General features: G+C 47.5%; 8 protein-coding genes and 1 non-coding gene across 9 annotated transcripts; 5 read left to right on the plus strand and 4 right to left on the minus strand.

Annotated features, from left to right (window-relative positions):
* Nucleotides 1-750: 750 nt before the first annotated feature.
* Nucleotides 751-1,368, plus strand: FVEG_12111 (hypothetical protein; the record flags this gene model as incomplete). The annotated part of the gene is made up of 1 exon (XM_018901446.1): nt 751-1,368. One exon carries the CDS (start codon nt 751-753, stop codon nt 1,366-1,368), a length of 618 nt encoding a protein of 205 aa, XP_018759937.1.
* A 636-nt stretch (nt 1,369-2,004) lies between these two features.
* On the plus strand, nt 2,005-3,016 carry FVEG_17168 (gluconate 5-dehydrogenase; the record flags this gene model as incomplete). The annotated part of the gene is made up of 1 exon (XM_018906439.1): nt 2,005-3,016. One exon carries the CDS (start codon nt 2,005-2,007, stop codon nt 2,905-2,907), a length of 903 nt encoding a protein of 300 aa, XP_018759936.1. The 3' UTR covers nt 2,908-3,016.
* Nucleotides 3,017-3,265: 249 nt separating this feature from the next.
* FVEG_12110 (hypothetical protein) lies at nt 3,266-5,066 on the plus strand. The gene is made up of 3 exons (XM_018901445.1): nt 3,266-3,331; nt 3,382-3,612; nt 3,658-5,066. The coding sequence occupies exons 1-3, from the start codon at nt 3,311-3,313 to the stop codon at nt 4,582-4,584; spliced, it is 1,179 nt and encodes a 392-aa protein (XP_018759935.1). The 5' UTR covers nt 3,266-3,310; the 3' UTR covers nt 4,585-5,066.
* Nucleotides 5,067-5,543: 477 nt separating this feature from the next.
* On the minus strand, nt 5,544-6,830 carry FVEG_12109 (hypothetical protein; the record flags this gene model as incomplete). The annotated part of the gene is made up of 2 exons (XM_018901444.1): nt 5,544-5,987; nt 6,054-6,830. 2 exons carry the CDS (start codon nt 6,828-6,830, stop codon nt 5,544-5,546), a joined length of 1,221 nt encoding a protein of 406 aa, XP_018759934.1.
* Nucleotides 6,831-7,292: 462 nt separating this feature from the next.
* FVEG_12108 (hypothetical protein) lies at nt 7,293-7,934 on the plus strand. Its single transcript, XM_018901443.1, has 3 exons — nt 7,293-7,435; nt 7,490-7,585; nt 7,634-7,934. Exons 1-3 carry the CDS (start codon nt 7,412-7,414, stop codon nt 7,751-7,753), a joined length of 240 nt encoding a protein of 79 aa, XP_018759933.1. The 5' UTR covers nt 7,293-7,411; the 3' UTR covers nt 7,754-7,934.
* On the minus strand, nt 7,894-9,815 carry FVEG_17167 (hypothetical protein). Its single transcript, XM_018906438.1, has 2 exons — nt 9,525-9,815; nt 7,894-9,467 (listed from the first exon to the last, which is right to left on the minus strand). Exons 1-2 carry the CDS (start codon nt 9,578-9,580, stop codon nt 7,925-7,927), a joined length of 1,599 nt encoding a protein of 532 aa, XP_018759932.1. The 5' UTR covers nt 9,581-9,815; the 3' UTR covers nt 7,894-7,924.
* A 16-nt stretch (nt 9,816-9,831) lies between these two features.
* On the minus strand, nt 9,832-9,947 carry FVEG_17166. The gene has a single exon (XR_001989318.1). It is a non-coding gene; the product is annotated as a 5S ribosomal RNA (ribosomal RNA).
* Nucleotides 9,948-10,830: 883 nt separating this feature from the next.
* Nucleotides 10,831-11,496, plus strand: FVEG_12107 (hypothetical protein; the record flags this gene model as incomplete). The annotated part of the gene is made up of 1 exon (XM_018901442.1): nt 10,831-11,496. One exon carries the CDS (start codon nt 10,831-10,833, stop codon nt 11,494-11,496), a length of 666 nt encoding a protein of 221 aa, XP_018759931.1.
* A 210-nt stretch (nt 11,497-11,706) lies between these two features.
* FVEG_12106 (hypothetical protein) lies at nt 11,707-13,685 on the minus strand. Its single transcript, XM_018901441.1, has 4 exons — nt 13,266-13,685; nt 12,903-13,217; nt 12,228-12,853; nt 11,707-12,177 (listed from the first exon to the last, which is right to left on the minus strand). Exons 1-4 carry the CDS (start codon nt 13,527-13,529, stop codon nt 11,871-11,873), a joined length of 1,512 nt encoding a protein of 503 aa, XP_018759930.1. The 5' UTR covers nt 13,530-13,685; the 3' UTR covers nt 11,707-11,870.
* Between the last annotated feature and the right edge of the window lie 270 nt (nt 13,686-13,955).

Raw genomic sequence — 13,955 nt, forward strand, 5'->3', positions numbered from 1 at the left:
CCTAGCCTCTCGCCCGTGACTCTTGAGTCACAGTTCAGACAACATCTTCTGCCCACCAACCAAATCTGCTCACAACCAGCCCAAACTTTCTCTTACCTAAGCATGCTGAAGCAATATACTCTCCCAACAGCTCTAAACCATCCATTTACCCAATCACGGCTTTCCGATAAATGGACATCGAACCTTCAAGGTCTCATTGAGAATTATGTAACTACCCCGATAGATGTACATACCTATCTTTGAATCTTAGCTTAACTTGACGGCCACTGAACATAAATACCCCCTTGATTTCCCGTTCAAAAAAATTCATCGTGGTGACTGCTTTCTTCTTACAAGCACATCAAGTTGTTCTGCTGTCAGTTCTCTATTGCTGCATCACTCCCTCGCAGACACTTGTAACCACTATCAAAACGTCGCGTTGTACTTGCTGATTACCGTAAGCTACTTTTTAAGAGCTTGCGGGTCTTGCACATGTTGCTAACACCATTTTAGTTATTTGTTACTTGACAACCCGGCATTCTTTAATGTGCTGATGAGAGATTCTCTTACAACTCTCCTGTCAAGTCAACATCAGCATTCTGTACATCTGTCATTCTCTTCTTTCTACATCAATACAAGTAATCCTGTAGTCATTAAAGACAGTATCCGCACTTAAGTGTTGGTAGAGGCATATTCTCCTGGTCTAGTCAGAGCTTTGGTTTTTTCAATACCACGTGTCTCCCCAAATTGCTCCGCACCAGCGCTCGTCAAATGTCAAAGCCAAAGTCAGAGTCCTTGTTCTCTAAACAATCAAAGCGCAACACAAGAACTGACTACTCCTCTCAGCAAGTCTCAAGTGTTTCGGCAGGAGAGACTTCTACTGAGCGAACAAGCCTCCACTCATACTGCGGCTTCTATACAGAGTGTCCGGCTGAGGAGGAAGAATCATCTTGGAGCTTGCTCGAGGGAGAATGGCATGAAGACACAAGAAAGTGCACGCTGTGTATGAAGCAAGAGTATCTAGACCAGTTTGAGGACCCATTTGACCCATGGGATACATACAGAAACCATACTTCTGAATCAGAATCCACTTTGGAGTCTTGGCCAAGCACCAAAAGCACTGACAGCATCTCATCACCAGCCAGAGACTCAAAACAAACTCCTGGCTGGACTGGTCAGTACTCTTCTCTGACAGAGTATGTTGCAAGTCCTACTTCACAATGGACTGGCGAATACTCTTCTATGATAGAGTATAGTGTAAGTCCTGAAGCTTCACAATGGACTGGGCAATACTCTGATCCTTATGAGTACAGTGTCTCGCCAAAAATGACAAGACTTGGCAAATGGGAGAAATCAATGATCCCAGGAGGCGAGCCAGACTCCAAGTGAATTCTGGAATATACACCAGAATAAGAATATGGTTGCAGATTCTCTCTCTCTCTCTCTCTCTCTCTCTCTCTCTCTCTCTTAGCAGATCCAGCAAAATTATTTACAGCGTAGGGGTGTCGTTGGTGTTGAGTTTACAGCGTGGTGCTTGTGCTGGGGGGAAAAGAAAGATTCTGATCTCAATGAATGAGTCAGTCGAAACAGCGGGTGGTTTGATGGTTGAAGTGGTCCCAATAAATGAGCCTGCATCTTGTTGGGTTTTGGCGTGGGGAGCGTTGTCTTTGGCGTTTCTGGTGGTTGAAGTGGTCTTTTACAATAAAGCGTTGTTTTTCTTCGTACGCCTTAATGACTTGCTTTATGCACATTATGATAAGTCCAAGAAATCAATAGTAATAAGTACCTTAGTACTTCTCATCTAAAGCCTTCTAATATACCATAAATTGGTCTAAATTATGACGAAATATGTCCTAAATTACTCTAAGGTTTGCCAATGAGATGCAATGCATCACGTGCAATGCACCCAAAGTGAGGAGGTGTTCTCAGCCCAGGCCAGACACAACAGTGTAACGTACCTTATCTTACTACATTTCTTTGGAAAGCCATCCTTAGGTCTGATAGGTTTCTGAACCATCCTCTACAATGAGTGACCCAGTAGCCCGTAAAGACCTTACCAAGCGGCTGCTTCCTTCCATGACTCTTGCGAACGGCATCGGATCTCTACCTTCTGCAGCTCAAGCACGTACAGCTTCAACTTCAGATGATTCTTCGACAAGATTTCACGTCCCTGGTGTTGCAGTTGTTACCGGAGGGCTGGGGGTCATTGCATTGACTGTTGTTCGAGCACTGTTGCAGCACGGCCTGACTGGACTGATGCTGCTTGACCTTGACGTGACTTCGGAGTCTGCTATGAGCAAACTTGGTGATCTTAGGAAAGAATTTCCGGAAAGGACAATTGAGGCAGCGTCTGTGGATGTATCCGATGAAGAAGCTGTAGGACATATCATGGCTTCAACAGTCGAGAAGCTTGGCGCCCTTGATTACCTCGTTTGCTTCGCGGGTATAGTCAACTGCACTCATGCCCTTGATCTCTCACCCAAAATCTTCAGGAAGCTTCTTGATGTCAATACAACGGGGAGCTTTATCTGTGCACAAGCTGCAGCAAGAGAAATGGTCAAAGCCAACACCGGCGGCCGCATCATTTTTATCGCCAGCATATCAGCCCATAGCGTCAACTATCCGCAGCCGCAAGTTGCATATAACACATCCAAGGGAGCTCTGTTAATGCTAAAAAGTAGTCTCGCGGCAGAGTGGGCGCGATATGGAATTACTGTGAACAGCATCAGCCCTGGATACATGGATACTATTCTGAACGAGGGACAGGGACTAGCAGATGCAAGAAGGTCATGGGCCGAGAGGAATCCGAGTGGAAGAATGGGAATGCCTGAAGAATTGAGTGGAATGGTTGTTCTATTATGTTCCAAGGCTGGAAGTTATATCAACGGGTCCGATATGGTCGTTGACGGTGGAGCAATAGTCTTTTGAACGGCTACCATAATCCACAAGACGCCTATAAGAAAAAAACATTCTGTTGCCAACTACCAAAAGCAGACATAAGAATATCAACAGCTATTCTGAGGCGGAGCCATCACGTAAACACAGCCACTCCACGTCTGCTTACACGCCAAGTCCGACTACACCAGAAATCATGTAAGTAAGCGGCCAACAAAAAAGACAAGTCGATTCAACAAAATAGCCACTCAATTCTCCTCGAATAAATGATCCGCATGTGAAACATTCGGAGTTGGAAAATCCCAGAACCGAGCGTGGTCACATCGGAAGCCATGGAAGCTTAATTGGGGCCATAGCGACGAGGAGGGTTCCACCGAAACTTAATCCTTCTCAAACTCCGACTTCCCCTCTCCCCATCACTCAAACTCCGAAAGCTATGCCTTCGAGATCGATATTCGTGAGTGACATAAGTTTTCATGGTGGATGGCAATAGCTAAGTGAGCCTAGGGGATCTTACTCATTGGACTGATTGCTTCTTCCGTGTACGAGAGGATCAATCTGATTCAGACCTTCTATCAAAATGCCCCCTCGCGTATCACCAAGGTGAACAACATCGGGAAATATGAGATCAAATTTGAGGATCAGATAAGGAGTTGCGAGGATGTTCTACTCATCGAGGAGTATCATCTTGCAATTCTTGCCTGTGATCCAGGACGAGAACGGCACAACACCGTCATGGTTTGTTTCAGTCCCGTACCCAGCGACTGTTACTAACCAGTGCAGGGAGTCTTTGCAGGAAATGTCACCAAAAATGCCGAGCTTTGGGCATATGACTACACAATCACCGACGGCCCTGAAACTGAATCCCTCAGGCGCATCAAACTAGCTGGATTCCCCCATGCATCCGACTTTCACACCCTGGGCATGGCATTTGATCTTGAGACATCGAATCTCTTCGTCGTGAGCCATGCCGTCGCAGGATCACGTATTGAGCTCTTCAATCTCGACATTGGATCATTGACTGCTAGTTACATCCAGACCATTCAGCATCCTCTAATTAATGCGCCAAATTCAATCGCCTCTATCAACGGACATGAGTTCTACGTGACCAACGACCACTACATCACCAAGAAGCAGTCATTCCTGCTCAGCAACCTGGAGACATACTTGAGCCCACCTACAGGTACAGTATTACTTGTAAATCTCAATGATTTAGACATCGATGTTAAAGTTGTCGCGTGGGTTCCTTTCGCCAACGGTATCGAGATCCTCAACAGTTCAACCGTTGCGGTGGCGTCATCCTCACGAGCAGCCGTTTATATGTTTAACACTTTAGACGCCACAAAGCTCAAAGAGACCTCCAGGATAAGACTTCCTTTCATACCAGACAACCTCTCCGGATCTGGTGGAAAGCTCTTGATTGCAGGGCACGGCCACATGCCCGCCCTGGCAAAGTTCACGCAGTCACGTCGTTTCTGCAACGACCCCTTTGAATACGAACGCGCGGACCCTACTGTAAAGGAGTCCTGTCGTAATCTGCAGGCTGTTTCTTGGGTGTCTGAATGGAGTGAGAGTGAAGGGCTGAAGCACTTGTATGTTGACACTGAATATCCGTCCAGCTCGACTGCTGTCAAGGACGGTGGAAAGGGGGTTGGAATTATCAGCGGCCTCTACGCCAAAGGTATTCTGATTTGGAGAGATGACAAATAAAAACATGCTGGCTTTGTGCTTATCGCAGAGTATTGGAAAGAAAGGCGAGATCTAGAGGAGGAGAAAAGTGTTCAGAGGGCGAAGGATTGGATGTGATCGTGGATGCCAAGGCATCTTAGTAGGTAAATTCTTAAAGCCTGCTTTGATTATTCACTATACATACGATTGAGGGCACATTGAATGATGGTCAGCATTCAAAGTTGGGAACGAGACTGAACAACGGAGTTGTGTAACATCTTCGGCCTTTCACCATCTCGAGCACTGTCAAAGAACAACACCGGATGAAGGATTCAGAAAGGGACCAGACAAGTATTCGACAGCGCATTTGTAGTCTCATGATATTCTTCAGTGAACAAGTCCAGAGACTCAGGTATAAATTTCCCCATTTCGTAGATTTTGGACGGAATACGCTCCAGTTCATCGTATCTAGACCTCAAACTGCCAAGAGACAACGCTATTATACATTATGAGTTCTATCACCATTCCCCAACTGCCTCCTGCCGACTCTTTGACTTGTGAGCTTACCCACTCGCCTCCCTTCGCTTCAACTTTCGCGACAAAAAAGCACCACAATCATCACTGTGCTCGCCGAATGATATGCCAGTGTCCCGGATGTCGTGGCTGCCAGAGTTTCATCACGCACTGGGCGACTTATCAGTGCGCAGTTTGTTTCCGTAATTGCCCTGCCTAGCGCTATCGATGTATCAAAAGAATCCGGGTCTCTCTTATTGCTCGTAATCTTCTGCTGGATACTGGATAGGATGCTGGTTGCTCGATCGATCTGGGCGGATTTTGCTGATTTATTCTTTGATGCCCTAAAGTTAAATGAGATTTTTCAGTGTGGGGGCTTGATAGGTCTCGCTGAGGCGTCATAAGCTTTAAGGATCCATCAATTCGTTGCTACCCGTAGCCTCGTATGAGTGTGAATAATAAATCATAATCCTGAAAAAGCTTTGTCCCTAATCATGGTAATATGAAGCATTGTAAAACATTTCTTCCTCGATGTTATCCGTGGTAATAACCACGTCGTACAACCTCGCTGCTTGAAGCTGTGGGCAGGTCGAGATAATAATGCCCTTGAGATCCTTGTGGTGCATATGCAAGGTCTCGAGATTGGGAAAGTTTGAGGCGTCAAAGTCGCCTAGACCAGGCTCGGCCATCTTTCCGAGTTTGATAGATTTGATGGAGTCTCGGTGAGGTTTTAGGATATCTCCAACCAATTCAAGTCTCCAACGGAAGTCTCTTCTCCTTTCAGATATGGATCCAGGGTCCCATCGCAGGGTGAAGTGCTTGAGGCCTTTCAACCATGTCATAAAGTTTCTCACCAAGTCGTGATGATCGGTCAAGTTAGTGAGAGTGAGACTGGAAAGAGAGAACCCAGAACACGGATTGGAGTTGTGAAGCTGATTTCAGTCAGTCATCATGTCGCTGCTTCGGTACGTATGGTTGTAAGTTAATAGGATACTTACCCTCCCGAGAGCATGGCTTCCATGTGAGTCCGAGGCTCTACACACACGCTGCCGAATCATCAAATGCTTGAGGTTCAAGCAGCCGCCGCCTAGAGCCAGTTGAATATCGAATGAAGTCAGAAGATAGCGATGGAATGATATGTCGTTCAAGATGTCGATGCACTCCAACCGTGGCATGCTCATTCTTGCACAGGACAGTACACGGAAAGTAATTTCACCAAGCTCCGGGACAAGTGTGCCATGCACACCCCCGGATATAACCAAGGTCCTAGTGTTAAAGAGCCAATTTGTACAATCCAGGATAATCGAAGCACAGGTCTTTGGCCAGGGAGTAGACAGTTGTTGATGCGGCTCCGCAAAGTCCAAGGTTTGATATATGGGGAGGCTTAGGGATTCCATAGCGCCGGCAAGTCGTAGGCTTTGCCTGTGGTGCAATATGAAGCGAGTGCAAAAGCGCCGAAGTTCTACGTTCTCTCGCAAAGTGCGATGGAGGCGTAGGACTCGTGTGGAAGGAGAAAGCTGAGGGTTGAAGTCGTCGTCGCGATATTCATCTGTGTAGATGCATATACAAGAATAAAGGACCTCAGTTGCAGCCGCATTGAGTCTGGAGCAGACCAAGGCCGAAGAAAGAAGGTCGCCGTAGTAAGGGAGCACTACTTGTTTCGGATAGTTGTTGGTCGGCTGTTGCTCAGAGGCTTTCTCCATGATCATGCGGAGCACTTCATTAGGGACTCCGAGGAGGGGGAAGTGATCGCGTCCCGGGGAGACATCCATCATCGTGAGGACATGAAGTCAGTGAAATGAATCTTGGTTGAATGAAGGATAGAGAAGACGAGAGAGAGAAGAGATTGAGTCCTCCGAGTGAGGTAGACCTGGAAACAGAGACTGGGGCAGCTGACTGAGGCTGATATTGGCTCCATTGGCGGCACCGGCAGACACTGGCAGGCAGGTGCTGAGAGAACAGAACAGTGACAGAGGTATGTTAATCCTAAGGACAAGACTAAGGCAATGACTGCATTTGTTAAATATAGGTGAATGTAAAATATTAGGATTCCTAAGTTATAATAATCTTATAATGTAAGTGATAAGATAGATAGACTGGTAGTTGAATAACATAACTACACCTGCGGGTCCAGATACTACCAAATCGATCGCTCTAGACCACTATTGTCACCTGGCCAAGGGATTTAAATAGTGGAGTGGTTTTCTTTGTGACTGCCCATCTCCACAAATTCGTGGAGAGTTTTTTTCCATTTTCTTTCTCTTCTCGACATTTTTTCTCCACTCGAGGACCCTGAACTTTCACTCTACATTCACCTCCTCTGGATTCACTACTAAGGCTCTCAATTACTGTCACCATGCCTATCTCAAAGAAGGATCGCGTAAGTTATTCACTGACCTCAACTACGAACGACAAATCATCTGACATTTCAAAGAGAAACAAGGAGCACAAGAGGGCCGACGCTGCCGGTACTCGCGCTCCTGTCAAGCCCAATGGTCTCCCCGTCAAGGCTCCCAAGCCCACCTCCATCGTATGAATCTCTCCTCTCACTAGATACATACAAGCTAACGATTTTCAGTGCCAAAACTGCCGCAAGGAGATTGTCAACACCAACAAGCTCCAGCTCGAGGTCCACGCCTCAACACACGACGCTAAGCTCTGGCCTAAGGAGAAGTGCTGGCCCAATGACTTCCAATAGACTACCAATCGGTCTTGGGTATTTGAGAGAGGAAACGAATGGTTTTGTTACAGAATGGCGCATGGGTTGAATTGAGGGGTTGCGCGGTTTTGAGTCGTGGTAATGATTCATGAAAGAAAGATAGACTGACAAAAAAAAGATGAATGAACAATCCTGGCGTTTCTTTGATATTTAAACACTGCCTGATCTCGTGCTACTCCAAGTTGCTATCTCAGACAAACTTAGTTTGTCCATCTCAAGATCTACTTCAAAAACACCAGGTGCACCTTCAGCAGCTTCATTCGGTCCTTTGCCTGGAAACCTCTCCCGTTTCAGATATAGACCGCCGTCCTTCGTCGTCATGTAAAAGGTCAACTCTCTCCCCGCCGAACCATCCGATCCTGATTTAGCTGGCCCGATGACAAAGTGTTTGACTCTCATTATATCAGGCGGTAACACGCCATACTGGGTCACAAATCTATCGACATCTTTTCCCGATATTCCATGCTCGAGATCAACTATTCGCTGAGCAACGACCTGGAGCGTATGACTATTCCAGAGACTTTCTTGCGCAGCACAAAGAACGCCCATTAACCGGAGTGCCTCAATACGGGTTTCCAAAACGCGGCATTTGATAGCAGCGAAGAAGAGATATGGTGCGAAACCCATCTCGAAATGAAATTCAGATGGGCTTGACCTCGCCCTTATTCCAGCTAGCTCTCGAGCACCCTCAACCATGCGTGTGAAGTTGGGGATGAAGGCATCATAATCCGTCTCATCGGTGACGAACTGCACGCGAGATAACACCATGCAGACCTCATATACATGGAAGAGCCATATCCGCGACGTCAACGATGTATGTGTCAGGCCTTGGGGCGTTTCATCTTCGAATCTATCGAACGAGGATTTCCACTGCTCCAACAAGTCATGGATTTCATATTGTTCGAGAAGGACATCTGGTGTAGCTGGCTCGTTTCTCATATCGCCGAGACGGTAATCGGCTGTCCGTCGGAAATGTTGTATAGTCATGTTGTATATAGCATCGATGGACGTTTGAGCTTGAAAATGCGATGAGAAGGATTCGGGTATCGTTGGAGATTCAGAGTAGCCCATCGGCTGTGAGTCGCCAAAGTAAAAGGGCAAGATACTCATCCGCCGAAATATCGGCAATAGATAATGCAGCACCCATTTCGGCGGATTCGAGGTATTGATTAGATTCATTCCATGGTGGCAGTGTCTGATAGCCACGTCTCCATTAGACTGTAAAACCTCGATGCACACAAACATGAGGCAAGTCAGTAACGCCAATATTATATCTGGCTTATGCGGAGTTTGGAGTTCCCGAATCGCCGCATTATAATGCTTCAACGCAAAGACACTGCGCTGGGTCGCAACAGCAGAAGAATTGTCTTTTGAATGCAGGTTCTCAAATAGAGAACTGATCGTCATGATGGAGTGTCTGACAGCTGGTTCATGGTCGCAGAATTGTAAGACAACATTGGTCCAGAAGTATGGGTCGATAGGCCCTGATAACGAAGGAGCCGCAACCCTGTAGAAGAATTCGATAGCTCGTGAGTCGGCCCTCACATTGTCTCCCAGGACGTGATTCTGGGGACGGTACAGCGTAAGATGAGAGTATGAGGCCTGGCCATATCCCAGGCCTTGACATTTGCGACCCGCACTAATGCATCGCTGACACGTTGGTTTGCCTTCATCGCATTTGATCTTACGCGCCCTAAAGAGAAACCATTAGATCACGGATTCTGTACCTTAATTCAATTGTGTTACCTACTTGCATATCAAGCAGCCACTTCTGGTCTTGTGGTTCCTCTTACGGAGCATTTGCATAAATGTTGCAGGTGAAATGAAGTTGAGAACTGTTTGTTGGTTCAAACTACCGACATCATCACAATCGCATTAGATAAGATAAGCGATAAGCGAACCTATCTATGCGGGGCCTGACGAGCCAATTGGCGGTCGCCAAGCTGTAAGGCTGGTGAGGATGCTACCTCGCAAAGCATCAAACCAACAACAAACAGCGACGATCCGAATATTTATCAGACTGTGACTGGCAAAAAGTGATGGGAAAAGAGGCAAAAAACATACAACAGTGAGGATTCCCCGGTCGTCACCGACCCGAGTACTAATTCACCGCTCCTCGGCTTGACGATGGGAGAGCAGACGGGATCCCGTATTCTCCGAAGGCTGTGGTCGTATGTGAAGGTTTGGGGACGACAGAAGCACTATCAAGGACAATTCTGATATTGTTTGTATTGTAGATCGATTAGATCATTAGTTGGGAGAACGCTATCTCTGTGGTGGCTTGAAGTTCGTCGTGCGGAAATCTCCGTGATCTTGAGTTAAGACCAATGCTCCGCGTGGATGAGGCTCTTGTGGCGCTTCGAACCGTTGAAAGTCAATCATCGCATCATGAGAAATAGTCGGTATCGTAGAGTTGATTTGAGCCTCGCATGGGGATATCGTCTTTCAAAATCTTCAAACTAGCTCGAAGTCAGCCATTCATGAAAAGCGTCAGCGCTGTTACCTGGATCAACTCAGCCTCAAGCATCAAGCCAGGTACTTGAGTCTGCATTCGAAATCCTTCCGGGGGAAATAAAATCAAAAGAATCTCTTCTCTCCTCATCCACAGTCCATCACATTATCGTCGTACCGCAGTAGTCTGACTCACCGTCACCCGATGTTATTCTTGGAGACGCCACTAGCAAGATGATAACAGGGATCTCATCCATCCGTCCCATCCCATCCCAATCCATTCGCCCTCTTCCCCGCCCCAAGCTTATCAAGTCACTTGACATCCCCTCCCCTCCCCTCCCCTCGCACCACCAATTTCTGCTACGTTGCAGATCATGTTTCCTCTGTTGCTGCAATGCTACCCAATCACTTCGACATCGTATATGCTTGTAAGACCTCAGCACCTTCCTTCGCGCCAAGATCGACGAGATGCTCATTGTTCCTCCCTCGTATTTTGGGGTCTGAGTCTGTGTAGGCCAGTAGTTAAATAGTAATACTGAAACCTTGGAGTGCATAATATTGACTACAATCTTTTTCATCTCGTATCTTACGTCCACAGCCTCAAAATGCATTCCTTTGTCTTCCTAGCTATCGTCAGCCTCGCTGCAGCTCACGTTCCTTCTGTCAGCGTTCCATCGTGTCCTAGATCAAGCAGAATCGCATTCTCAAAGTCCGTACCCGATCAGGATCCCTTTCCCCGTACGCAGATCGACCTTTGCTACACCTCCACTGCCCTGTCCCTGACCTTCACGGCCCTTGACGAAAAGAGCTTCTACTTCAACTCTTCGCAGGGCACAAACGACGAGATTTGGGCGTACGAAGTCGTCGAGGCATTCATCTACAAGGGGACTAAGGATCCGCAAACATATCTCGAGTATGAAATCAATCCCAACAACGTAACATACCAAGCCTTTGTCTACAACCCTACCAAAGACCGTGAAGAGGGAGCTCCATTCGATCACTTCTTCATCGCGGATCCGGAGGCTGATGGCTTTGAGGCAACGACACAATTGAACAGACGTGCGGGAACGTGGGTTAGTAAGGTCAAGATTCCTCTGGGTTTGTTTAATGTCGATCCGGGATGTGCAAAGGGGACTAAGTGGAGGATGAATTTCTTCAGGACTGTTACGAATCCGAACATCTTTCCTGATCAGGAGCTTGGGGGCTGGAGTTCACCCGACAAGGCCAGCTTTCATATTACCAAGTTCTTTGGGCATGTTGATTTTGTTTGAAGCTGGATAGGGCTATAGGCTAACAACAAGATTGAACTCAAAATGAAATTCAATTCCTATTTGACCTCGAACTGGTTTAAAATTCTATCTGTGAAGTCTAGGAAACAACAAAGGTTACATAACCGAATTAACGCGTAAGCTATCCGATAATTTGACTTTGGCACGTCTCTCCAAGCCTTTGATGCACAGGTAGTAAGCACAGTAAGACAAGGTATCATCATCAGTTGATTCGTCATTATAATAGTACGTCGGTTCATGCATTACTGAGATATCCCTAACTAGGTGATCTGTCCTGGATTCATGGCTCCATAGCAATAGTATTTCACAATTTCTCCACCTCCCCCTTCATGCCCATTAAATCATACTCCCCACACTTAAACACTACCTCGCTCAGGTTGCTTTTCGGGATGGCCAGAAGGCAAAACATCTGCCAAAGTCTCATCGGTACCCTTGAGATCGTCCTCAGTGCTCACGTGGTCGCGAATCTTGAGGAGGATGACTGGAGCAGCAACGACAAGAGAAACGGAGAGAAGAGTCCAGTTGCTGATGAACTCAGATCGGTAAGAGATCTTGCGTGCATCAAGGTTGTTGACGACAGCGGCACCTACGGACTGAATGCCCTTGTAGAAGCCGACATAGTTGGCAGATCGTCGACCAGAGTTGGACAAGGCGCCCATAAACCTGGAAATGTTAACAAAGAAAATCAAACAGCGAGGACTAAGTAGACTCACCAGTAGACAGTAGCCTGCCAAGCAGCATCGTAAAATCCATAGAAAATGTACAGAAACATGGGTCCAGCGTATCCAGAGTCTTCCCAGTCGCCTGGCACGAATCCAGAATCAGGAGAAACAGTCTCACGAGTGTAGGTCTTCTCGAAGGCATAACCACCGCCCCAGATGGCAAATGTCAGGACAAATAGAGCGACCCAAGCAGCCTTGGCACGGGTGGTACGGCGGAACCGCTCCAAATCGAGAAGCCAGCCCCAGAGCGCAGCAGCGAGAATTTGAGCTAACCAGTAAAGCAGACCATTGAGCGCCTTGGTTCGGGTGTTGAAATAGGCACCATTGACAGAGTTCTGTTGGTAGACGTAGAACCAATTGGATGAGAAGAACATGGGGAAGAGAAGAATGACGAAAGGCTCGAAACGAAGTGTCTCCCAGAGACCCCAAAGCTCACTCTGCCATGTTGGGTTCTTCATGAGGATAACGCGGGAGCCATCTTTGCGAATGATGTCGCTAGCGTTGCAAAGCGTGAGAGCAAGGATGGCACCGAAAAACATGAGTACAATGAAACCGATGTAAGTTCCGTCGCTGACGGTCTTGTTTTCCTTGATGTTGATGTTTTCGCCGAGGGGAATCTGCACGTCGAATGAGTACTTGAATTGAGGATGTGACCAAGACACTAACCAAACTGCCAATAACAGCACCCATGTTGAAAATACCCCAGAACCAAGCGAAATACTTTCCCTTCTTGTTCTCGTGGGGATACGAGATCATGATGGTACCTTGCGCGGTCCATAGCAAAGCAGCACAGAGACCAAGCCAAACACCGGCAAAGATGTTGAAGCCAGGAACATGCTTGTGAACCGAGACGAGAAGGCTGATGGCGTAGATACCGTAACCGACACCACCGAAAGCGAGGCAGAGTTTGACACCGAGTTTGTTGACAAAAGTACCGCCAAAGAAGCCAAAGACTGCAAAGGTGGCGTAGAGAGCGGTGTTCTACCCCAGTCAGCGTGCGTCACTCAGGGAATGCAAAGCGAAACTCACCATGTTGTCAGCTAACGTGGGATCAGTTTTACCACCGCCGCCGAGACCTCCGAGGGCATTGAACATGCCAGGACACATGAAGCAGACAAAGGCGACCATGCCAAGCTGAATGCGCGGCGAGGCATACCAGGGGAGAATCTTTCCAAAGAGACTGAATCGTCGATATTTCCATCCACGGGGGAGATCTACATCGGTGTGATCATGGTAGTCAGCCTCAGTTGAGACGCCGCCCTTTGAGGTAGCGGTTGGTTGTTCGTCGGCCATGATTGAGGTGATTGATGGTGAAGCTCAATTGGAGTTAGCCGTTGAACCGTTGTAAGAGAGGAAGTGGGCGGATGTTTTGGCTGATTTATTAAACCCGTTGAAAAGGCGGGGGTGGAGATGGTGATAATATAGAAAGGAGGACCGTGGCTCTGGCGTGGCAGTGGAGCCTGCGATAATGGGTACGAACTGGAAGGAGTGGCACGCGACCGTAAGATTCGGCGATTGTACCAAAATAAACACCCTAAGGCCCTCACTCACTGGTCCATGGGCGGGCAGATTATTGAGGGGGGAGGAGAAGAGATGAGACGAAGGACGGACGCATCAGTGCGACGTTACACCCTGCGGCCTGCCCTACCAACCCCTACAGTCCCAATGGACCCCCTAGACTACCCAGTAAATGCACAATGCTGGGGGCCATGCCCGTTA

Source organism: Fusarium verticillioides, chromosome 4, assembly GCF_000149555.1.
Source record: "Fusarium verticillioides 7600 chromosome 4, whole genome shotgun sequence".
Lineage (NCBI taxonomy): Eukaryota > Fungi > Ascomycota > Sordariomycetes > Hypocreales > Nectriaceae > Fusarium > Fusarium verticillioides.

What these genes read in the sequence shown, in the direction of transcription:
- FVEG_12110 (XM_018901445.1), top strand. Translation starts at nt 3,311, where the DNA reads ATGCCTTCGAGATCGATATTC. An exon ending in TGCCTTCGAGATCGATATTC is followed by an intron (nt 3,332 to 3,381) that starts GTGAGTGACATA and finishes AAGTGAGCCTAG; the next exon opens with GGGATCTTACTCATTGGACT. An exon ending in AACGGCACAACACCGTCATG is followed by an intron (nt 3,613 to 3,657) that starts GTTTGTTTCAGT and finishes TAACCAGTGCAG; the next exon opens with GGAGTCTTTGCAGGAAATGT.
- FVEG_12108 (XM_018901443.1), top strand. Translation starts at nt 7,412, where the DNA reads ATGCCTATCTCAAAGAAGGATCGC. An exon ending in CTATCTCAAAGAAGGATCGC is followed by an intron (nt 7,436 to 7,489) that starts GTAAGTTATTCA and finishes GACATTTCAAAG; the next exon opens with AGAAACAAGGAGCACAAGAG. An exon ending in CTCCCAAGCCCACCTCCATC is followed by an intron (nt 7,586 to 7,633) that starts GTATGAATCTCT and finishes AACGATTTTCAG; the next exon opens with TGCCAAAACTGCCGCAAGGA.
- FVEG_17167 (XM_018906438.1), bottom strand. Translation starts at nt 9,580, where the DNA reads ATGCAAATGCTCCGTAAGAGGAACCACAAGACCAGAAGTGGCTGCTTG. An exon ending in AGTGGCTGCTTGATATGCAA is followed by an intron (nt 9,468 to 9,524) that starts GTAGGTAACACA and finishes GTTTCTCTTTAG; the next exon opens with GGCGCGTAAGATCAAATGCG.
- FVEG_12106 (XM_018901441.1), bottom strand. Translation starts at nt 13,529, where the DNA reads ATGGCCGACGAACAACCAACCGCTACCTCAAAGGGCGGCGTCTCAACT. An exon ending in CCACGTTAGCTGACAACATG is followed by an intron (nt 13,218 to 13,265) that starts GTGAGTTTCGCT and finishes TGACTGGGGTAG; the next exon opens with AACACCGCTCTCTACGCCAC. An exon ending in TGGCAGGCTACTGTCTACTG is followed by an intron (nt 12,178 to 12,227) that starts GTGAGTCTACTT and finishes TAACATTTCCAG; the next exon opens with GTTTATGGGCGCCTTGTCCA.